General features: G+C 46.6%; 1 protein-coding gene across 12 annotated transcripts in view; it reads right to left on the bottom strand.

Moving 5' to 3' along the window:
* RNF157 (ring finger protein 157) overlaps positions 1 to 25,228 on the bottom strand; it is an 80,220-nt gene that overhangs the window by 50,713 nt on the left and 4,279 nt on the right. For 11 of the 12 annotated variants that reach the window (XR_001304377.2, XR_001304379.2, XR_001304378.2 and 8 more), the window contains exon 1: positions 6,802 to 6,919. Coding sequence is in view for 1 of the 12 variants with exons in the window: in XM_003357958.4 (XP_003358006.1) it covers positions 6,802 to 6,920 (119 nt within the window). In the remaining 11 variants the exon portion in view is untranslated. Of the gene's footprint in view, positions 1 to 6,801; positions 6,921 to 25,228 lie in introns of those variants that run through there. The other variant, XM_003357958.4, reaches the window with a different exon arrangement.

The raw sequence follows: 25,228 nt of genomic DNA, 5'->3' as shown, positions 1-25,228 counted from the left end.
AAAGACATCAAGCCTCTCTCTGCCACGTGAAGACACAGGACGAAGGCGTCGTCACCGGCCAGGAAGAGGGACTTCGCCAGCAACCCAATCTGCTGGCGCCTTGGTCTTGGCCTTCCCGGCCTCCAGAAGAACTGTGAGAAATGACTTTCTGATGTTTAGGCCACCGGCCTGCGGTGCTCTGTTACCGCAGCCTGGCTCGAAGGCACGAGATGCTTGTGACCAACCTGTCCGGTTACCCGGGGGCCTGGACACACATGGACCTGCAGACAAAACCCACCCTGAGCATCCCTTCCCCGCCTCGCACGGCCCGCAGCTCTTGAACCTGCCCCGTCCCTGGTTTTGAATGCCACAGTCCTAGTTCAGGCACGTTTCATTCTGAACTACATTAAAATAACGGCTACTTCCTAACGGGTTCCCTGTTTCCTCTTGTTTCCATTCACTCTACTGCTAATTCACTGAGTGGATTTAAAGAGTTAACTTTCTAAAATGAAAACCAAATCATAATTGTTGTCACGGTTTGAATTCTTAAAATATGCCAGCAAGACGGGTCTTTTTAGGGAGTTCCCACTGTGGAATGGTGGGTTAAGGATCTGGTGTTATCTCCATGGTAGCTCAGGTTGCAGTTGCGGCTTGGATTGATCCCTTGCCCAGAAACTTGCATATGCTGCAGGTGCAGCCAAAAAAAAAAAAAGGTATTTTTATAGATGGAGGCTCCAGGATGGCAACAGCGTAACTACACCCCAAAGCTGGTCACTGACGAGCTTCTCCTGACCATGACCTTCTTCCTGCCGTGGACAGAGAACTATAAGCTGCTCAATACGACATTCACGGCCCTTCAAACATGGGCCCAGTTTATCCTTCCAACCTCATCGGCCCCCAGTCCCTTCAGTCCATTTGCGATCTGGAAGCCTGTCATGCATCTTTGCACCTGTGAGCTTCCTCACGTCGCTTGTAAACTGGGCCTTAACGACCTTCCCAATCTCCACCTGGGAATCCTGCTCAACCCTCCAGGTCCAAGTCATCCCTCAGAGCTGGGGCCCTGGGCAGGGGGACCCCACTCATCTGTGCTCCCAGGGTGCCCTGGCCCCATCTTTCTCATAGAATGACCGTGATCCACCACGGTCGGGGGCAACCCGCCCACCCCTCTCAGCCGGAGCTCCTTGAGGCAAGGGCCAACATGTACTCCCAGCTGCCGGCACAACACACGACTCGTAGGTATTTCCTGAACAAATGAATGAACGGCACCCTGGCTGATACAAAACCGGGCGAAATTCTGCTTCCCAGATGAACACATCGCCAAGTTCCTTTCAAGAACTTGGTCTCCCTGCACACCTGTGACTAATAGAGAGTTCAGTTTCCAGGGACTGGGCGTAAGCACAATTTCGGATCTGTCTCCTTTAGAGGAAGAAGGAAAGCCCGCCTTGGTTCTTAAGCCAGCTGAGCAGCCTGGTTGCAGAGAGCGTGAGAAGAGTGTGTGGGGCCTGAGAAAGAACGAACGAGAGGATGTGGAGAATGACCAAAACCGAGCTGCTTCCTCCCAGATGACAGAGATCTGAACGCAGGTAGGGCGAGATACCATCCGATACTCTGACAATCCCGAAGGCACTGAGCCTCGACGTAATTGAGAGCGTGGCAGTAATTTGCCTCAGCAAAATAAGATCTCATGCAATAAAGGGCCAAAACGTCAGCACCAGCTCTTCGCCATCCAGGAAGGGGTGGGATGGCCTTTACCTAACGTTGTACAAGCATGCTGTACAGACACAACAATCTTCTCTCCTCTGTGCAGCGACCAGAGCATAAAGACCTCGAGAAGCCCGGTTCACTGCTTGAGACAGTAAACGAAGAACCAGTATTCTCTCCACCCAGAGCAGTCAACAGCTGCAGAAATAACTAACCTGAGAGGTTAGTGAGTGAGCTAACCTATTTCCTTCCTTCCTTCCTTCCTTCGCTTTTTAGGGCCGCACCCACAGCATATGGAAATTCACCAGGCTAGGGGTCGAATCAGAGCTGCAGCTGCCAGCCTCCACTACAGCCATAGCAACTCAGGATCCGAGCCGCATCTTCGATCTACACCACAGCTCACAGCAACGCCAGATCCTCAACCCCCTGAGCGAGGCCAGGGATCAAATCCGCATCCTCATGGATACTAGTCGGATTTGAATCTGCGGCACCACAAGGGGAACTCCAGCTCCATATTCCTTTCATGCAGCAATTCCAATGCATTTTTCAAGCACGACACTCCTAATAAAGTCAGAATTGCCTCCTCTTTTCAAGAGGGTAATTTGAGAGCCTGAGCGGCAGGCTTGCCAAGGTTGCAAAGCGTTTAAGAGACAGATGTGGGAGTTCCCATCATGGCACGGCGAAAACAAATCCAACTAGCATCCATGCGGATTTGGGTTTGATCCCTGGCCTTGCTCAATGGCTTGGGGATCTGGCGTTGTCCTGAGCTGCGGTGTAGGTCACAGATGTGGCTAGGATCCCAAGTTGCTGTGGCTGTGGTGTAGGTGGGCAGCTATAGTTCCAATTCGATTTGACCCATAGCCTGGGAACATCCATATGCTTCGGGTGCAGCCCTAAAAGGCAATAATAATAATAATAATATGTAAGTAAAACGTGAAATCTTGATTCCAAGTGCTGTTCAGCCATCTTTCTAGATACACACACACACACACACTCTGGTTCTTTAAATCTGACCTGAAGACTTGATAATAAGCTTGACTTGGATGGATTAAGCTAAATGGGAGATCCGCTCAGTGTAACCACTCCCTGGAGTGGTCCTTGTCTTAGTCTGATTATTCAGAAATGACAGGAAATTGGGGTTCCCCTGGTGCCTCTGTGGGTTAAGAATCCAGCATTGTGGCTCAGGTCACAGCTGTGGGTGGGTTTGATCCCAGGCCTGGGACCTTCTGCATGCCACAGGTGTGACCAAAAAAATAAAGAAATGACAACAAATGCCACAAATCCCAGAAGCCAGGGAGTCTATGGCATTTGCATATCCGTGTGTGTGTGTGTCTATATATACACATGGCATCTGGACGTTTCCAGGCTAGGGGTCAAATCAGAGTTGCAGCCACCAGCCTATGCCACAGCCACGTGGGATCCAAGTTGCATCTGTGACTTACACAGCAGCTTATGGCAACACCAGATCCTTAATCCACTGAGTGAGGCCAGGGATTGAACCCACATCCTCATGGATACTAGTTGGGTTCATTACCTCTGAGCCAGGACAGGAACTCCAATACTAGTTAGGTTCTTAACCCGCTGAGCCACAACGGGAACTCCAGCATTTATATTTTAATCTAACAATTCGTTTCAATGTATTTTGTCCCTGCCTCTCTGGGAAGAGGAGCTGTCCTTGCCTGGAGCCGCTGGATGGCTTTATAAGGCTGTTCTCTTTCCTCTGCAACCTGATACCCACTGAGTGACTGCGAGATGCGAGTTCCTGGACAGTGGAGGTCAGCTCTGCAGAACTCAGGCGACAGATCAGCCTTCAATTGCCGGGCCTTCCCCTACGCAAGCTGACACGCAGGAGGTCGGGTCAGCAGGCAGATTTACACCCCAAGCAGGGACTCTCAGGAGAGATTCAGGAGACCATGCCACCGCCCCTGGCTACTTTTGAACGGCTCGTGCGCCGTATCTCACAAACCGCACTTAGGGACCTGCTCCAACGGACCAGCCTGGGATGTGCGCAGGGCTCCCGAGTACCCTTGATCCGACCAGTGGGAAAGGGCCGAGGGCCCCAGGCTCTGGAGCTGGACCCCCAGGGACAAATCCTGACTCAGCCACGTCCAGGCTCTGCAACTTGGTCTCAATTCCATGTGTCTCTTGTTTTCCATCAAATCAGCACCCTCTTCATTAGGGTCGGAGGGCAAAATAAGCTACACGGAGCTTGGAATGACCAGCCAGTGTCAGCTGCTAGTAGCTAAGAAAGATGGAAAGGGAAAGGAAACGTGCTTCAGTTCTTCTGCAGTCAATATTTCTACCTACCTCTTTTTTTTGGCCGCACCCATGGCATACATAAGTTCCTGGGCCGGGGACTGCACCTGCACCACAGCAGGGACAGCACCAGATCCTTAGCCTCTAGGCCACCAAGGGACTCTCTCTACCTACCTCTTTGAATTTACCCTGATTTTCTCTCTTAACATGAAATCATGGTGCCTGGTGTCCTTTGAAAGCATTTGCTCTGTGCAACATTAAGCATGTTTAATGGTTAGTCCACAAAAACAACAACGGAAAGGTCCACGTGGGTGCTCCTTTGGGATAAAGCCTCAAAGTGAAGGCCGAGGTGCTCCGCCACTCACAGGCTCAGACAGGGGGGTGAACGAGAAGGTGAGACTTGGGGAAGGTTTGTCAGCCACAGAAACCTCAAAACGAACCTGAAGAAGCGCTCCCCCTCTTTGGTTCTTGTTTTTCTTTTTTGGCCTCCCCAAGGCACATGGAGCTCCGGGGCCACGGATCAGATTCGAGCCGTAGCTGCGACCTAAGCCACACGTGCAGCCACACTGGGTCCCCGACCCAACGGGGACTGGCTGGGGATCGAACCTGTGTCCTATCACGTCCAAGACACTGCCGATCCTGCTGCCCCATGGCGGGAACTCCAAGTTCACTTGTTTTGCCTTTTTGCCATTTCTTGGGCCACTTCCATGGCATATGGAGGTTCCCAGGCTAGGGGTCAAATCGGAGCTGTAGCCGCCAGCCTACACCACAGCCACAGCAACGCAGGATCCGAGCCGTGTCTGCAACTTACACCACAGCTCACGGCAACACCAGATCCTTAACCCACTGAGCACGGCCAGGGATCGAACCCGCAACCTCATGGTTCCTAGTCGGATTTGTTAACTGCTGAGCCACGACGGGAACTCCCTAAGTTCACTTGTTTTAAAAATCATCTTTATGGACCAAAAAGGTAAAAAACAAAATTTTTAAGTATATAAAACCATTTTGATACTAGAAGAAAAGAAAAGGGGAGAAGCAGCAGACGCCAATGGCAAAAGCCCACTGGAGAAGAAAGGGCGTTTCCTGAGCACGAGCTGACTCCTGGCTAGTGAGAAAGAGTGCTCATCCGGCTCAAACAGGAAAAAAAAAATCTTTTTACTCAAATGGCTAAGGTAGCAATAGCAAAATCAAAGAGCAGATGTTTGATAAGCGTGAGTTATCATAAGTGACTCTGAAGCAGAAAGGACTTGGTAATTTGAAATGAACCACTGGACTCAGGAGGGGACACATGGGGGGGTCACTCCAGATAGAAAGGAAGAAAACAGTGAAAACCACCAACAAAAGTGTTTTAAAGCTCCGGAGGGAAGACCGCCGTCAGATTAACCTTCCTAAAAAACCTAAACCAAAAAACACCCAATTTCTCCGGGACTTTTATCTGCCTACAAATCTTCAACACTCCCCGAGCCTACAGGAGAGTCAGAAGCCTCTGGGAGTGATGGAGCGCCCACCTCCCTCTCTAATCGTGTTTCACCATCAGGAAAGGTCCACTCCCGCCAGACTGGCTTCCTTATTTGTTCCAGGGGACGGACAAACCATGCTCATTTCAGCTCTGCATCCCCAGCACCTATCGCAGCACCTGGAACATCGTAGCGGCTCCATCAACGGTTGCTGATTCAACAGAAACCTGAATGCTTTCCGGCCTGTGCTCTGCCTCACTCCCAGGAAGCCCCTTCCCCGCCCGCCCAGGGAAAACCAGCCATTCGCCAAAGACTCGGTCAACCCCGCTACCTCTTGTCGGCGCCAAGAGCCCAGCACCTGCCCTTGCCACGCTCCTCCCTGCTCTCAAGTCCTACTGAACCCGATCCTTCAGCCCTTTGCTGCTCCGGAAACATTTCCCGTTCCGATGTGTGGTCTGCCCCGCGAAGCAGGCAGTTTCTGGAGGAAGGCGAGATATCGTGAAGCAGTGAGAAGCAGCAGGAAGGTCGCTGATCCGTGGCTAGGCGGATCTAGTTATGGGACTTTGGGAAAACTCTCTGTAAGGCCCTTAGGGCGGGGGCTGGAACACAGTACGCATTTCATAAAGCTGCTGTCGCTGTGGGCCTCTTGGAAGCCCAGTTCTCTTGCGTACCGAAGGGGCGTTATAACAAGCCCTCCGCCAGGTGGGTCTTTACGACGATTCGGAGTAATGGCTGAGACGTCTCTAGGGCCTTCCCTCACACACAGGAGCCACTCAATAGCCACATGGCAGCGCTTATTACCAAGCCTCAGGCTGGGCGCAGAGAAAAGCCTCCATAAAAGGTTATGGAATGAGTTGAATGAACGGAGAGAGTCTGATATCAACTCAGATATGGAGGGAAACGTTTTCAGCCATGCACTCAACAGAGCTTCATTAAGGGCTTATCATCATGTCCCAGGCTGTGCCCTGGGTGCTGAGAGGCAACAGCAGAAGGACCTTCGCCCTATGAAATGTTCCTTTGCATGGGGGAGGCAGGGAATAGACAGAGAAAGCGACAGAGAAATCAAAGCTGCTACGGTATCAAGCGCTATGGTATCAAGAGGAACAAAAAGTGGGGTGGGCGCCAGCGAGGGCTGGGCAAGGGCAGCCTGAAGAGGGGGCACTTAGGCAGAGCTGCAGGTCCCAGGACAGCTGGGTTTGGTGGGACGTCCCCACCTGCGGGCAGACTCTGTACTTTCCCACAGGTCAGCCTCAAGTGCCAGGAGCCCCCACCCAGCAAAGAGGCTTCGGGGTCCCTCTCAACCCAGACCAAGCTACCACCAGTGCCAAACCAGCTACTACCCACTTATGTCAAGACCATTTGACTCGGCGCTTGGCCCCACGTGGAAGGGAATGGATCGTAAGCATACCGCCACGGGTCTGTTCCCCAGAAAGTTCAGATCGCTGTTCTCTCCAAACAGGTAGCCTTCGGGATGAGTCGAGTCAAACTTCTCCCCTCCCATGATGAAGTGGCTGGCGAAGTAGCTTCCTAGCGGGCAGGAGACAGAAACAGCAAACAGACACCCGTCAAACCAAACGAAGTGAAAAAGCTGATTTGGAAAAACAGAAACAAACCAAAAAACCCTCAGCCTTTCAACAAATATTCCAAGTGATTTCTAACCCTGGGAGAATTTTTCTTTCTTTCTTTTTTTTTTTTTAGGGCCGCACCTGCAGCATATGGAAATTTCCGGGCTAGCGGTGGAATCAGAGCTGTAGCTGAGGCCTACACCACAGCCACAGAAACACCAGCTCTGAGCCGCATCTGCAACCTACACCACAGCTCACGGCAACGCCAGATCCTTAACCCACTGAGTGAGGCCAGGGATCAAACCTGCATCCTCATGGATACTGGTCAGATTCTTAACCTGCTGAGCCACAACAGGAACTCCAGAATTTTCTTCTCTTGATCGGGAACAGTGGCACAAAAGAAGCGGGATCACAGCAGTGAGAACCCAAGTCACCAAACATAAAATAGATGACTGTGTTGCTTTTGTCCTTAACTGAATCCTTACCCGAGCCCAGGATACCATCAAGCCCAGAGACTCCACAACGCACGCCAATGAACACATACATGTGTTTTGCTCCTGATATTTTCCCTTAAACCCGACGTGTATTTCCTTGTCCTTCACGTATTTGGGAATCTTAGCCACAGGTGTCAGTGTGCACGTGCAAGCGCGCACACACACACACACACACACACACTTCTTGGTCTAGAGTCTCATAAGCCGGCTGATACCTATATACGAAAGTCTCAGCACCTCCACCCGCCACGTGCATACCTCCATAACCCTCCACAGAGAAGCTCTTCGTTTTTCCTATTTGATGCAAAATGACTGTCTAATAGGAACATATAAATTTATTATCATTATTATTATTATTTTCGTTTCTGGCTGCCCCTGCATATATGGAGTTCCCGGGCCAGGGATCAGATCCAAGCTGCAGCTGTGGCAACACCGGATCCTTAATCCACTGTGCCGGGCTGGGGATCGAACCTGCATCCCAAAGCTCCCAAGAAGCTGCTGATCCCATTGAGCCACAGCGGGAACTCCAGAAAATACACATTTAAGTAACACTGCCCCAGGCTTTACCTACCAACTACCACACCGATTATGGAGTTTAATTGAACAACAACAGCTTAGTGCTGTGAAACCTACAGACACACATACACGCCCTCATGTCAAATTCGTTAGCAGGGCTAATGGCCAAGGTTGTAGGGACACCCATCAGGCATGGCCGGCTCGCTTGGCCCCACCTTGACCCGCCAGGAGGCAGGGATATTTTCAACTCTACAAGAACCCGATACAATCAGCCGTCAGGGTCAGAATCCCCAGGTGCCTTATCTGGACACATGGAGGAACGGTGCCAGGACGCGACGACACAAAGTCACCAAGGGAGGCTTAGGCGACACGGCACATTCCATCTGCAAACGCTTTCCAAATCCGATGACTAAACGAACGCTTCTTAACCCACGTTTCTACCACCTAATCCTCCACAAAGGTGACCTGTTCAAAGTGAAGGACGCAGGCCAGAACACGCTTTCTCAAGGTTCTCACCCACCCCGACTCCTGGACTCATACAAAGAGCTTAGGAATCCGCAAGTCTCCTGTGGCGTGTGGCCAGGATAAATGTTTCAATTGCTTAGGTTTACGGCAAACTCAAAAAAAAAGACAAGAGAGATTCATCACGATCAACCTATGAAGAAGCTGGTGCTCCCGTCGTGGTGCAGTGGAAACGAACCCAACTAGGATCCAGCACTGCCCTGAGCTGTGGAGTGGGTCGCAGACGCGGCTCGGATCTGGCGTTGCTGTGGCTGTGGTGTAGGCCGGCAGCCTCAGCTCCAATTAGATCCCTAGCCTGGGAACCTCCAAATTCTGCGGGTGAGGCCATAAAAGACAGAAGACAAAAAACAAACAAAAAACCAAGGAGGAAAACATAATTTGAGAGTAATAGCCAAAACCAAAGCTGTCACTGAGGAACGCCTGAAGCTTTTCCGCCCAGACGGAAGCACACAGAGCAGCCTCTGCAGTGACACAACGCTGCAATTCACCACTTAGGAAAGCTGAATTATCCATTATTCATGTCTAGCACTTGCTTGCCCTCTCTTCCACGTGCATAATTCATAGGAGGGGAGGTGCTGAGTTGCCCTAAGCAGAAGCCATCTCAAATAATTTGTCATTAGCTGTTGAACCTCAGTCAAATCTATTTCCCATACATGAGACATTATCCATTTATTATATACATGAGGTGAAATCAGAAAAGGGAAAGGCGTTTACACTGCAGGAGAGCTTGCCTGAATCAGAAATAAAGAATGGGGAGGGAGTTCCCGTCGTGGCTCGGGGGTTAACATTCCAACTAGCATCCATGAGGATTTGGGTTCGATCCCTGGCCTCGATCAGTGGGTTAAGGATCCGGAATTGCCATGAGTTGTGGTGTAGGTCACAGATGTGGCTCGGGTCCGGTGTTGCTGTGGCTGTGGTGTAGGCCTCAGCTACAGCTCTGATTCGACTCCTAGCCTAGGAATCTCCATATGCAACAGGTGTGGCCCTCAAAAAAAGATAAAAACGAAAAAATAAAATAAAAGCCAAAATCTTACTTTTTCCTTTCTTTGAAATGTACCTTTCCAATAACCCCAATTGGATGTGAGCAAGCGAGCGAGAGAAACAGAGAGAGAGAGAGAGAGAGAAGCAGTGAGCAAAGGTGCCCCTTGCTGCCTGTGTGAAGCATTCCATTTGCCCAGGCTGCCCAGATGTGTGGATCGGAGCCCCGTTACTGCAGGGACCACAACAGCAGATAAGAACGCCAAACACACTAACAGTCTCTAGTTTAAAAAAAAAAAATGCATGGGGATAATTTGCCCACATTTTCACTTCTTCATATAAACTGCACTCTGAAAATCAGCAATAGGGAGTTTCCGTTGTGGCACAATGGAAACAAATCTGACTAGGATCCATGAGAACAGGTTCGATCCCTGGCCTTGATCAGTGGGTTAAGGATCCGGCGTGGCCGTGAGCTGTGGTGTAGGTCGCAGACGCGGCTCAGATCCCGCGTTGCTGGGGCTGTGGTGTAGGCCGGCAGCTGCAGCTCTGATAAAATCAGAAGTAGTAGAAAAAAAAGAATGTCACTAAAACACTTGTCTACCTGCTAATGGGGAAAAAAATCCATGACTAGGAGATAGCCTGCAAGCTTTCCATTATTAGTTGGCTATCACTTCTTAACCAAAACTCATATTCAGAATTCTTTTTGGGCTTTAAGAAGACACACCTTGCAGGAATCATTCTGTAAGATACGCGCAGATCAAATAATTAGGTTGTACACCTTAAAGTTGCACAATGTTATATGTCAATTAAACCTCAAGAAAGCTGGGGAAAAAAGAAGCCTTACGATATACAGATCTCCAAAATTATGTTTAAAACATAAGCTGTGAGTGGAGGGAAAAGGGGGAATTCGTGTCGAATGAGTACAGAGGTTCAGCCTTGCAAGGAGAAAAAGTTCTAGAGGTGTTTTTTTTTCTTTTTTTGTCAGTTTAGGGCTGAAGCCTCGGCACATGGAGGTTCCCAGGCTAGGGGTCGAATCAGAGCTACAGCTGCCGGCCTGCACCACAGCCACTGCTACAGCAGATCGGAGCCGCATCTGCGACTTACACCACAGCTCACGGCAACACCGGATCCTTAACCCACTGATCAAGGCCAGGGATCGAACCTGTGTCCAAATGGATACTATTCGGGTTAGTTAACCGCTAAGCCACAACGGGAGCTCCCCCATATGTGTAATTTTAAATTATCTAGGAGCTCCCACTGTGGCACAAGGGATCGGCAGCATCTTGGGAGCACTGGGATGAGGGTTTGATTCCCGCTCCTGCACAGGGGGTTGGGGATCTGGTGTCGCCGCAGCTGAATCTCAAGTGGAGACTGCAGCTCAGATCTGATCCCCACCCTGGGAGCTCCATGTGCTGTGGGGCAGGTAAAAATTTTAAAATAAATAAATAGTCTAACAGCCATACATATATTTTTTTATTTTTATGGCTGCACCTGTGGCATATGGAAGTTCCTGGCCAGGGACTGAATCCAAGCCACAGCTGCAGCAACACCAGATCTTTAACCCACTGCACCAGGCCGGGGACTGAACCTGCACACCTCTGCAGTGACCCAAACCACTGCAGTCAGACTCTAAACCACTGCACCACAGAGGGAACTCCTAACAGCCACATTTTTTTAAAGTAAAATTAATTTGAATATATTGTATATATCCCAATGTTGGATATTCCAATACTCCAATATATCCAAAATATTATTTCAACATGAAGTCAGATACACAAAAGTTTTAAGGAACTATTTGTGTCCTTTTTTTCAACTATGCATGAAAAAAAAAACACAACAATTTTTTACGCAGCATATGAACAAAAAGGAAAAAAACCTCGGAAAATACTCTTAAATATCTTACCCAATGAATTAAGATATTGGGGCATATCCCTAATATCACCATGAAATTAAATACTGCTTAATGGATTACATACTTTATGTCTGCCCCAGTGAGATATCCCGACATTTGCCACCAAACCGCTATGAACGGTAACATCACACAAGAAAGGGCCACTACGCCCCCTGCCATCTGTCTACAACTCTGTATTTAAAGGATTCCCTAGGAATTCCCGTCATGGCGCGGCAGAAACAAATCCGATTAGGAACCATGAGGTTGCGGGTTCAATCCCTGGCCTTGCTCAGTGGGCTAAGGATCCGATGCTGCCGTGAGCTGTGGTGTAGGTCGCAGACGAGGCTTGGATCCTGCGTTGCTGTGGCTCTGGCAAAGGCCAGCAGCTGCAGCTCCGATTAGACCCTTAGCCCGGGAACCTCCATATTCTGCAGGTGCAGCCCTAAAAAGACAAAGGACACCCTAAAGGTATGGTGGGGGTAATGAGAGAAAAAGAATACATATATATGTATGAGTGAGTCACTGTGCTGTACAGCAGAAACTGACAGAATGCTGTAAATCAATGGCAACGGAAAAAATAAAACCTTAACAAAATAAAGGATACCCTAAAGATTCACAGACAAAACTGTTTTCTTTTCTTTTTTTCTTTTTTGCCACACAGGCAGTATGTGGGAATTTCTGGGCCAGGGATCAAACCTACGCCACGCAGCAGTAACCAGAGCCACAGCGGAGAGAATGCAAGAGACTCAACCCGCTGGGCCACCAGAGAACTCCCTAAAAACTCGAATTTTAAAATAACTTTTCTTTCCAAATCTATTATATTACTAAAATATATCCATCTATAGTAATAGGGTTGGGGAAAAACCCCAATTATTTAGGCCTCTAAGTAATACCAATTTATTTTCAGGGTAGGATTCCAAAGCAAAGATGAAAAGTTTTTGAAGTCATGGAAAGTTTATAAACTTTATTATAAAACTAATAAAATTCAAAGACATTGAGTACGCAATAAAATTTTTATAATTGATAGAGTCAAAAGATGAAGTAAATTATATTTTGGATTTTAGTCACTAGCTCATGCTAATTGGGAGTTTTTATTGCAAGATTTATAATCAATCTTCTTTTTGTATTTTTTAAAATTGAAGTCACAGTGGAGTTCCCGTCATGGCGAAGTGGTTAACGAATCCGACCAGGAACCATGAGGTTGTGGGTTCGGTCCCTGCCCTAGCTCAGTGGGTTGACGATCCAGTGTTGCCAGGAGCTGTGGTGTGTGGGTTGCAGACTCGGCTCAGATCCCGAGTTGCTGTGGCTCTGGTGTAGACCGGGAGCTACAGCTCCGATTCGACCCCTGGCCTGGGAACCTCCATATGCCGCGGGAGCGGCCCAAAGAAATAGCAAAAAGACAAAAAAAAAAAAAAAAAAAAAAAAAAGAAGTCACAGTAAAATTAGTTAAACAAATATCCTGCCTATAAATGAAAAATACTAATCTTCAACCATCTATTTTTGGACCAATGGTGTTGTATCTTTGATTACTGCAGAAAATGGAATTGGATTTAAAAGTAACTTCACATGAAATTAAAATATGGGAAATTTTTTAATAAATACAAATTTAAAAAGAAAAGAAAAATTAAAATAGGGGAAAACTGGCTATGAAAATTCGATTAGGTTTTCATACATTTGAAAAATCTTTATCTACATGACATTTCAATAACATACTTTAAGCTTTAGGTCACAAAAATAAAAGAAATTTTGGTTTTGTTTGGCCACACCCAAGGCATGTGGCTATTCCCGGGCCAGGATCGAAACCCAAGTCACAGCCCCGGCAACACTGGATCCTTAACCCCGTGCACCACCAGGGAACTCCACAAAATTGTTTTTAAACATTTCTAATTGTTCAACTCAATTCCTTTTTCTTTTTTTCTTTGTAGGGCCATACCTGCGGCATATGGAAATTCCCAGGCTAGGGATCAAACTGGAGCTGCAGCTGCCAGCCGACACCACAGCCACAGCAACCTGGGATCCAAGCCGCATCTGCAACCTATGCCCCAGCTTGCAGCAACGCTGGATCCTTAACCCACTGAGCGAGGCCAGGGATCGAACCCGCGTCCTCATGGATACTAGTCAGATTCTTAACCCGCTGAGCCACGGTGGGAACTCTTCACGTCTAACGCCACAGTGCTGCTTTTGTTATTCGTATTTTTACTTATTTAAAAAATGATACAAGTAGTACATGTCTTTCGCAAAAAATTAATACCTAGAAGTATGTGATGTAAAAGTGATGGATTTCCAACTCTGTTCTATGAAAAGTAACTCCACTATTAATGGTCAGTTTTTTTTTTTTTTTTTTTTTTTGTTGTTGTTGTTGTTGTTGCTATTTCTTGAGCCGCTCCCGCGGCATATGGAGGTTCCCAGGCTAGGGGTCTAATCGGAGCTTTAGCCACTGGCCTACGCCAGAGCCACAGCAACGTGGGATCCGAGCCGCGTCTGCAACCTATACCACAGCTCACGGCAACGCCGGATCGTTCACCCACTGAGCAAGGGCAGGGACCGAACCCGCAACCTCATGGTTCCTAGTCGGATTCGTTAACCACTGCGCCACCACGGGAACTCCTAATGGTCAGTTTGTGACCTTCCAGAGTTTCCTCTCTCTCTATGTGAACACAACCACGTTTTCTGTTTTGCTTTATTTTGTTTGCTAATCTAATTGGGATATTACATATTGATCTGTTGTGTGGTTTTTTTTTTCCTAATGTACTGTAGGCATCGGTCCATATCTGTATTTATGGATTAACCTCATTGTTCGTAATGACTCCGGAGTAACAACCTCTTATTAAAGGCTTACTTTGTGCCAGCACTGGACCAAAAAAAGTATTACATGGGTTATTCCTCACAATCCTTCAAGGGTTTTTGTTTGTTTTTACCAAAGAGGAACTGTAAGGCACAGAGAGGTTAAGTACTTTGTCCAAGAGTCACACAGCTAGTAAGGGGCAGTGTCAGACCCCACATCCAGTTGGTTTTATTCCAGAGCCTGTGTGGTTTTTTTTTTTTTTTTTTTTGGTCTTTTTGTCTTATTTGGGGCCATCCCGCAGCATATGGAGGTTCCCAGGCTAGGGGTCTAATCGGAGCTGTAGCCACCGGCGTATGCCAGAGCCACAGCATATGCGGCTTGCGGATCCTTAACCCGCTGAGCAAGGCCAGGGGTCAAACCTTCAACCTCATGGTTCCTAGTCGGATTCGTTAACCACTGCGCCAGGACGGGAACTCTGAGCCTGTGTGCTCATTACAATGTAATCTCATTGCGTGCTCAGGTTGAATTAACTGTTTGCCTACTGAGAAACATTCCCTACTCTTTCTAGCTTACCTTGAAAGAGTACTTTTCTCTTTTTGACTGTGCCCAGGGCATGAGGAGGCTCCCAGGCCAAAGACTGACTCTGCACCATGGCAGTGACCTGAGCCTCTGCAACGACAACCACTGAGGCTCCAGCCACTGTAGTGGCTGAGCTACCAGCAAATTCCTGTTATTTTTAAAAACAGCTTTTGTTGGAGTTCCCGTCGTGGCTCAGTGGTTAACGAGTCTGACTAGGAACCATGAGGTTGCAGGTTTGATCTCCGGCCTTGCTGTGAGCTGTGATGTAGGTTGCAGACGTGGCTCGGATCCCACGTTGCTGTGGCTCTGGCGTAGGCAGGCAACTACAGTTCTGATTAGACCCCTAGCCTGGGAATCTCCATATGCTGTGGGAGCGGCCCTAGAAAAGGCAAAAAGACGAAAAATAAAAAAATAAAAACATTTTATTTTGTTAACCATTGAGCCACAAAGGGAACTCCAAAAGCTGTTTTTTTTAATATTCTCTTTATGGCCATACCCTGCGACACATGGAAGTTCCCAGGCTAGGGGTCGAATCAGAGCTGCAGCTGCCAGCCTCTGCCACAGCCACAGCCACACCAGATCTGAGCCACATCTGTGAACTCTGCTTTGTGGCAATGCTGGATCTAACCCACTGAGCAAGGCCAGAGATCAAACCCAAATCTTCTCGGACACTATGCTGGGTCCTTAATCTGCTGAGCCTGGATTGTCTTCTTCTTCTTCTTCTTCTTCTTTTTTTTTTTATATCCAAGTTCCCAGGCTAGGGATCAAATTGGAGCTGCAGCTGCTGGCCTATGCCGCAGCCCCAGCAATGTGGGATCCGAGCTGCATCTTTGACCTACACCACTGTGCACGGCAATGCCAGATCCTTAATCCATTGAAGGAGGCCAGGGATCGAACCAGCATCCTCATGGATACTAGTTGGATTGGTTTCTGGTGCGCCACAATGGGAACTCCCCTGGGTTGGGTTATACTGGGTTGTAAAAGTTCTTGATGTATTCTGGATGCAAATTCTTTATCTATGTGTTTTGCAAATATTTTTATTCAGAAGGTGGCATGTTTTCTCATCCTTTAAATGTTGTCCTCTGAAGCAGAAACATTTTTAATTTTGAAGAAATCCAATTTGTTAGTTTTTTCCCTTATGGATGGTGCTTTTGGCATGGCATCAAAGGACGCTTTGCCCAGTCTGAATCGAATACATATTTTCTCCTGTGTCTTCTTTTAGAGGTTTTATAGTTTTAGCTTTTGAATTTAGATCCATTTTAAAAACAGTTTGAGATATAATTTACACACCAAACAATTCACCTATTTAAAGGGCACAGTTCAATGGTTTTTAGTGTATTCACAGTTAGGCAACCACTCGGCACTATCTAATTTTAGAGCATTTTCATTAGTGCAGAAAGAAACCTATTAGCAGTCCTTTCTCGTTGCCCCCGCCCCCAGGCAATGGACGTCACTAATCTCCTTTCTGTCTCTGTGGATTTGCCTCTTCTGGACACGCCATAGAAATGGGATTACACGATATATGGCCTTTTGCCTCTGGCTTGCTTCACTGAACATTAAGGCTTTCAAATGTCCTCCATGATGTAGCAAATATTAGTACTTCATTCCTTTTTATTGCCAAATAACACTCCACTGCAATGTGGATTTTCCACATTTTATCAGTTGTTCCATGCACCAGCTGATGGGCATTTCAGTTCTTTCTGCCTACTAGCTATTAAGAATAATGCTGCTATGAACATTCATGTACGTCTTTCGGGGTGACATTTTTCTTCATTTTTCTTGGTGGTGTGTGTATACACACACTTAAGAATACAACTGCTGGTGGGAGTTCCCATCGTGGCTCAGTGGTAACGAATCCGATTAGGATCCCTGAGGACACAGGTTCAATCCCTGGCCTTACTCAGTGGGTTAAAGATCCGGTGTTGCCATGAGCTGTGGTGTAGGCCACAGACACAGCTCGGATCCTGCGTTGCTATGACTGTGGTGTAGGCCAGCAGCTATAGCTCTGATCTGACCCCTAGCCTAGGAACTTCCATGTGCCTCGGGTGCAGCCCTAAAAGACCAAAAAAAAAAAAAAAAAAAAAAAAAAAAGAGTATAACTGCTGAGTTACAAAATAACTAACGATTTGAGGAACCCTCAAACTGGTTTCCAAAGCAACTGTACCGTTTTGTGTTCCCATCATCAGGGTACCAGGGCCTCAATTTCTCCACAGCCTCACCAAAACTTAGTAGTTGCTGTTTAATCAAAGCCATCCTAGTGGATGCGAAGTGCTACCAATTGCAGTGTGGCTTTGCATTTCCCTAACGATGTGGAGCATCTTTTCGCGTGGTTTGTTTTTTTTTTTTTTTTGTCCATTTGTATATCTTTGTTGGAGAAATGTCTACAAAAGACCTTTGCTTCTCTTTCAGTTGGGTTGTCTTTTTATTATTGAATAGGACAAGTTGTTTACAGATTCTGTTTTTTCAAATATTCTAGATACACCTCCACTACCATATAGATGATTTGCAAATATTTCCTCCCATGCCGTGGGTCACGTTCTCCTTCTATGTTCCACTTTGGGTTAATTTTTGGTGAGGTAAAGAAAGGGTCTAAATTCATTTTTTTTTTTGCTTGTCAATATCCAATTGTCCTGGCACCATGTGTTGGAAAACCTATTCTTTCCCTGTAAAATTATCTTGGCACTTTTGCCAAAGTCACCTGCCATGCAGGTGCCTCGAGAGCGCAGGAGGTCGCGCCGTCGGTCTCATAAACGTCAGGCTTTATTTCTGCTTTGTGGTCCTCTTGCATCTCTCTATGCCTCTCGTGGTCCTGACACTGACAGAGGTACCGTCTCCTCGGCCCCTGACGTTCCTTCCCCTCCAGGCTGTTCAAGGTGGGGGAAGGGGCATCACAATGAGACCCCAGTGGCTTTTGGGTTTCATCTCCTTACAGGGGCCTTGAAGGCGCTAACATTCCCACGCCACGGCTTGAGGACAGTTTCTGAAACTGGGTAGTGAAACTCCTCTAACTTTGCCCTTCCTTTTCAAAACTGGTTGGGATATTCTAGGTCCTTTGCGTGTTGAAATACATCTTAGAAGTGGCCAGCCAGTTTCTTTTAAAAAGTCCACTGGGATTTTCATAGAGAATGCACTCAATTTTCAGATCAATTTGGAGAACATTTGCATCTCAGTCATCTTTTGTATTTCCAATCCATGAACACGAAATATCTATTTATTGAGATCTTTTTGAACGTCTTTAATTAAAGCATTAATCTCACCAGCCTTTTAGAAATTTCGGTGTTAACGTCATATACTTCCTACATTAAATTTCTAAGAAACTGTATCCCTTTTGATGTTCATGGGACTGGAACAGTCTCCTTTGTTTTTTTTTGTTGTTGTTGTTGTTTTGCTTTTTTTGTCTTTTTGCCATTTCTTGGGCTGCTCCCTCAGCATATGGAGGTTCCCAGGCTAGGGGTCAAATCAGAGCTGCAGCCACCAGCCTACACCACAGCTACAGCAATGTGGGATCCGAGCCGCATCTGCGACCTACACCACAGCTCACGGCAATGCTGGATCCTTAACCCACTGAGCAAGGCCAGGGATCAAACCCGCAACCTCATGGTTCCTCGTCGGATGCGTTAGCCACTAAGCCACGACGGGAACTCCTAGAACGGCCTCCTTAATTACATCTTCATTTCATTTCATTTTCAGATTATTGTGTATATAAAACACAGTTGGTTTTTGTATGTTGATCTTGTTTCTGCAAACTTCCTAACTCATTTATTAGTTCTAGTAGGTGTTTTTGTGGAATCCTTGGTATTTTTCTATAAATAAGATCATGTATCTGTGAATAAAGACAGTTTCACTTTTTTCCTTACAATGTGGTTACTTTAAACATTTTTTAATGTGGGAATTCCCTTCATGGCTCAGCGGTTAGCAAACCCGACTAGGATCCATGAGGATGCAGGTTCAATCCCTGGCCTCGCTCAGTGGGTTAAAGATCTGGCGTTGCCGTGAGCTGTGGTGTAGGTCACAGACGCAGCTCAGATCTGGCTACAGCTCTGATTCGACCCCTAGCCTGGGAACTTCCATATGCTATGGGTGTGGCCCTGAAAAGACAAAAAAAAAAAAAAAAAAAAAAAAAAGGGATCCTGCGTTGCTGTGGCCATGGCATAGGCCGGCAGCTGTAGCTCCAATTCAACCCCTAGCCTGGGAACTTCCATACGCCAAGGGTGCGGCTCTAAAAAAGGCAAATAAATAAATAAATAATTTTCAAAAATGTGTTTGTTTGTTTTGCCTTATTGTGCTAATTATCTTCGGTCAAGGCTGAATGACAAGAGTCCCCTCGTGGTGCAGCAGGTTAAGGATCCGACGTTGTCACTGCAGTGGCCCAGGTCACTACTATGGAGCAGGTTTGATCACTGCCCAGGGAGTTGCCAAAAAAAAAAATAAATAAATACTGAATGACATGAAAGCAGACATCCTTGCCTTGTTCCCAGTCTTAGCAGGAAAGCACTCTGTATTTCATCATTAAGTACGATGGTAGCTACGAGCTTTCCATAGATGCCCTATGTCAGACCGAGGACGCCCCTCCTCCTCCGAGTTTACGGAGGATTTTTCATCCTGAAGAGGTGTTGGATTTGTCAAGTGTTTTATCTGCATCTATTTCTATAATCATGTAGTTTTCATTCTTTACTAATATGGTGCATTAACACCGACTGATTTTTCAGATATTGAACCAAGCTTGCATTCCTGTGACATATTCCACCTGGTCGTGCTATAGTCTGTATTCTTTCTTCCTTTTTTTAGGGCCCCATCTGTAGCATATGGAGGTTCCCAGGCTAGGGATCAAATCAGAGTTGCAGCTGCCCATCTATGCCATAGCCACAGCCACACTGGATCCAAGCTGCATCTGCAACCCGCAGCTGTGGCAAGGCCGGATTTTTAACCCACTGAGTGAGGCCAGGGATCAAACTCACATCCTCATGGGTACTATGTTGGGTTCTTAACCTGCTGAGCCACAGTGGGAACTCTGTGTACGTATCTCTGTAAACCTGCATTCTACCTTTGATACTAGATTGTAAGCACTGACATTTTGGAAGGAGTGTACCTTTTAAATGATGATTTTTAAAGACTGTAATTTTTATTTTTTTCTTTTTATGGCCACACCTGTGGCATATGGAAGTTCCTGGGCTAGGGGTTGAATCAGAGCTGCAGCTGCTGACCTACACCACAGCCACAGCAATACCAGATCCGAGCAGCATCTGTGACCTATGGCCTACACCACAGCTTGCAGCAATGCTGGATCCTTAACACACTGAGTGAGGCCAGGGATCAAACCTACAACTTCACAGACACTGTCGGTTTCTTAACCTGCTGAGCCACAATGGGAACTCCCCAGACTTTTAGAAATGTTTTCCCAGCACAAGCACTCTTTCGACAACCAAAAACTTGAGCCAATTTAGCAATAATAATTTGATAAAATAAGAACCCGCTATGATTGTTAACTTTTATGTCGACTTGGCCAGGCTTTGGTGCTCAGCTGTTTGTCCAAATACTAATCTAGATGTTGCTGTGAGGAGATTTTGCAGATATGATCAACATTTATAATTAAATGACTTGAAGTAAGAGACGACCCTTGCTAATGCGGATGGGCTTCATCCAAGTATTCGAGGCTTTAGAGGCAAAAACGGAGATTTTCTGGAGGAAAAGGCATCCTGCCTTAAGACCGCAACAGAGAAATCCTGCCTGTGTTTCCTATCTGGCAGCCCGCCTACAGATTCCTGACTGTGGACTTCGATATCAACTCCCAAGTTTGCAGCCTGCTGGCCTGCCCTACAAATTTCAGACTTGCCAGCTTCCACCATGATGGAGGCCCATCATACGGATGTACCTCCTGCTGGTTCTCCTTCTCTGGGGAGCCCGGGAGAAAACAGCAGCCAGCTTGCATTGTTGATCCTCCTTCTGGGGTCCACATCACCATCTGAGGGGTTCTTTCTTTTCATCTTTTGTCTTTTTTGCCACTTCGTGGGCGGCTCTCAGGGGCACAGGGAGGTTCCCAGGCTAGGGGTCGAATCGGAGCTGTAGCCGCCGGCCTACGCGAGAGCCACAGCAATGCGGGATCCAAGCCGCGTCTGCGACCTACACAGCTCACAGCAACGCCGGATCCTGAACCCATTGAGCGAGGCCAGGGATCGAACCCGCAACCTCATGGTTCTTAGTCGGGTTCGTTAACCACTGCGCCACGACGGGAACTCCTATGACCTGAGGGTTTCTATCCTGCTGCTTGCCTCGGCATCAAAATCATGGGATCCGACGCAGTAGACTGATGCACAGCACACTGCATGTATAAATCCCATGCTCAATACCATGCACTGATGGTAACAAACAGAAAAGAGAGGCCAAGGAACACAGCCACCATCACAGAAGGAAACCAAAGGTCCCAAATCTGAAGACAAAATCAAGAAGTGAAAGAAATCAGTCTGCTCTCAATGCCATAAGCTACATGTCAAGCAAAAACACCAGGGGTTTTGAAAGTAGAAAAATGACCACATTCTAAGTGCTCAGAAAGTAATACAACCATTTGAACTCTTGATCTTGATGACTTTACCATGTTTTATTTTTTGTTTGTTTTTTGGGCACACCTGCAGTGTGGAAGTTCCTGGGCCAGGGGTCGAATCTGAGCCTTAGCTGTGATCCACAGCACAGCGGAGATCCTTGACCCACTGCGCCAGGCTGGGGATCAAACCCGCGCTGCCGCAGAGACAACACTGGATCCTTCACCCCACGTGCCACAACAGCAACTCCAACTTCACCATTATAAAGGGCAACATTAAGGGTTTTTTTTTAATGAAATTGAATGTATTTACTATGAATTACAGAAACTTACTTAATTTTAGTTAACACATCAAAACATGCCAGAACCAAATAACACCTTATTCTGTAGTAAGTTCTTTTAAAGCCCCTGATTTCAAAGCATACATTAAATTGAGGCTCCTAAAAGTTAAAAGAAACTTTTATAACTATTTGACAGGCAAAGTCTTACTACTCACGCTTTAAAAACTGCTCTTGGGAGCTCCCATTGTGGGGCAGTGGAAACAAATCTGATTAGGAACCATGAGGTTGCGGTTGGATCCCTGGCCTCACTCGGTGGGTTAAGGATCCGGTGTTGCCATGAGCTGGGGTGTAGGTCACAGACGAGGCTCAGATCCCGCAAGGCTCTGGCTGTGGTGTAGGACGGTAGCTGTAGCTCCGATGAGATCCCTAGCCTGGGAACCTCCATATGCCGTGGGTGCGGCCCCCAAATAAATAAATAAACAAATAATAAAATTAAAACTGCTCTTGCCCCCAGGACAGACCCACTTGACAAGCATATGTGTACTCCAATATAACAAAAATTTAGAGAATGATGACGTTAGCTGCTCAGGACTGATTACCATTCTGAATTTTCGTAGTAGATTTCCCTCTTAACGCCTGAGCAGAATGAGTTACTCCTATTTTCCAATCTGCTCAAATATGTAGAGAAAAATGAACTAGATTTATCAGGTGCTGAATTAAAATGAATGAAATTATCCTTACACCATGCCTATTTCTTCCTGGACAATGAAAATAGACTCAATGACTCGTACCAATCTGGAGACCCCTTTCAAAAGTCAGGCCTGCACGCATAAAAGCAACATCTCTGCAAAGCCACACCTTTGCTCAACCAATGATGATGGGCTTTTAAAGAAGCAAAGATCTCAGAGGAAGATTTAAAAGCACGTATGGCTCTAACGCAAAAATTAGAAAGGCATTCTGAGGTCACTCTCTCAAAGCAATAGAAATAAAAACAAAAATAAACCAATGGGGAGTTCCCCTCATGGCTCAGGGGACTAGCTCCATGAGAACCCAGGTTCGATCCCTGGCCTCACTCAGTGGGTTAAGGATCCGGCATTGCCGTGAGCTGTGGTGTAGGTCGCAGAGGCAGCTCAGATCTGGTGTTGCTGTGGCTGTGGTGAAGGGCCAGTGGCTACAGCTCCGATTCAACCCCTAACCTGGGAACCTCCATATGTCGTGGGTGTGGCCCTAAAAAAATAAATAAACCAATGGGACATAGTCAAACTTACAAGATTTTGCACAGCCAAGGAAACCATAAAAAACAAACAAACAAACAAACAAAAAACCCAACCTACCGAACAGGAGAAAATAGCTGCAAACAATGCAACCAACAAGGGCTTATTCTCTAAAATATACAAACAACTCATACAACTCAACAGGAAAAAAACAACAGCCCAATTGAAAAATGGGCAGAAGACCTAAATGGACATTTGTCGAAAGAAGACACACAGACGGTCAACAGGCACATGGAAAAATGCTCAACATCACTAATTAGCAGAGAATGCAAATCCAAAATACAATGAGCTACCACCTCACACTGGTCAGAATGGCCATCATGAAGAAGTCAACAAACAGCCAGTGCTGGAGAGGGTGTGGAGAAAAGGGAACCCTCCTACACTGCTGGTGGAAATGTAAACTGGTATAACCACTGTGGAAAACAGTATGGAGGTACCTCAGAAAACTAAATATAGAACTACCATGTGATCCAGCAATCCCACTCCTGGGCACATATCCGGACAAGACTTTCGTTGAAAAAGATACACGCACCCCTATGTTCATTGGAGCACTATTCACAACAGCCAAGACATGGGAACAACCTAAGTGTCCATTGACAGATGAGTGGATTAAGAAGATGTGGTACATATACACCATGGAATACTACTCAGCCATAAAAAAGCGACAAATACCACATGATGTCACTAATATGCGGAATCTAAAATATGGCACAAAGGAAGCTATCTACAGAACAGAAACAAACTCACAGACAGACTTCTGGATGACAAGGGCGAGGGGGAAGGAGTGGGACGGACTGGAAGTTTGGGGTTAATAGATGCAAACCATGGCATCTGAGCGGATAAGCAATGAGGTCCTGCCGTATAGCACAGGAAACGATATCCAATCACCTGTGATGGAACGTGATGGAGGATAATGTCAGAAAAAGAATGTATATATATATAACCGGGTCACTTTGTTGTATAGCAAAAATTGACAGAACATTGTAAATCAACTATAATAATTTTTTAAATTACAAAGGCACAACCAAATGCAGAGCAGTGCTAGAAATAGCTTTCTATGCTAATGAAGAAATACTCTACAGAAAAAACTCTCATCATACCTTCTGTTATTTAAATGATTTTTTTTTTTTGTCTTTTTGCCTTTTCTAGGGCCGCTCCCACGGCATATGGAGGTTCCCAGGCTAGGGGTCCAATCGGAGCTATAGCCGCCGGCCTACACCACAGCCACAGCAACACAGGATCCGAGCTGCATTTTCGACCTACACCACAGCTCACGGCAACGCCGGATCCTTAACCCACTGAGCAGGGCCAGGGATCGAACCCACAACCTCATGGTTCCTAGTCAGATTCATCAACCACTGAGCCACGATGGGAACTCCCTGTTATTTAAATGATTGATTTTCCTGTATTTATTAACAAAGCTAAAAACCAACTAAGAATGTATGTATAACATTAATCACTGCTGCACTGTTTGCAATAGTGAAAGATTGAAGAAAAAGCAAGTTTTCACCCATAGAAGACTATGTTAAAAGCTGATGGCACATGCACACAGAGGAATATTACAGTTATTTTTTAAACAGAACGACAACCAAAAACCCCTCTGGAGTTCCCGTTGTGGCTCAGCAGCAACAAACTGGACTAGCACCCGTGAGGGTGCAGATTCGATACCTAGCTCTGCTCAGTGGGTTAAGGATCTGGCATTGCCGTAAGCTGCAGTATAGGTCACAGACATGGCTCAGACCCAGTATGGCTGTGGCTGTGATACAGGCCAGCCGCTGTAGCTCTGATTTCACCCCTGGCCTGGGAACTTGCAAATGCAGCAAGTGTAGCCTTAAAAAGAAAAAAACAAAACAAAACAAAACCCCCCAACCCCTCTCCAATATTAAAAGATCTCCAGGAGTTCCCTGGTGGTGGAATGGGTTAAGGACCTAGACTTTGACTGCATGCCTTTCCACTCTTTTAAACTTCAAACCACATGATTACATCACTTGTTCAAAAAATACATAAATTATTCTAGGCTATTTTAGGCTATTTTATTTTCTCCTATCTCTCTCTCTTTTTTTTAAAGGGCGTTCCCATTGTGGCGCAGTGGAAATGAAACTGACTAGCATCCCTGAGGTCATTAAGTTCAATCCCCGGCCTCGCTCAGTGGGTTAAGGATCTGGTGTTGCTGCGGCTGTGGCGTAGGCTGGTGGCTACCGCTCTGATCAGACCCCTAGCCTGGGAACCTCCACGTGCTTCGGGTGTGGCCCTAAAAAGACAAAACAAAACAAACAAACCAAAAAGCTGCAAACCCAAGTTCCACTGTGCAATTAGCTGTTCTTGATATCTTTTGCGTTGTTTTCTTTGGCCATGTCCGTGGCATGCAGAAATTCCCGAGCCAGGGATTGAACCCAAGCCACAGCAGTGACAACA

This window comes from Sus scrofa, chromosome 12 (genome assembly GCF_000003025.6).
Source record: "Sus scrofa isolate TJ Tabasco breed Duroc chromosome 12, Sscrofa11.1, whole genome shotgun sequence".
Lineage (NCBI taxonomy): Eukaryota > Metazoa > Chordata > Mammalia > Artiodactyla > Suidae > Sus > Sus scrofa.
The sequence above is the reverse complement of the archived record's forward strand: the minus strand, read 5'-3'. Positions and strand labels throughout refer to the sequence as shown.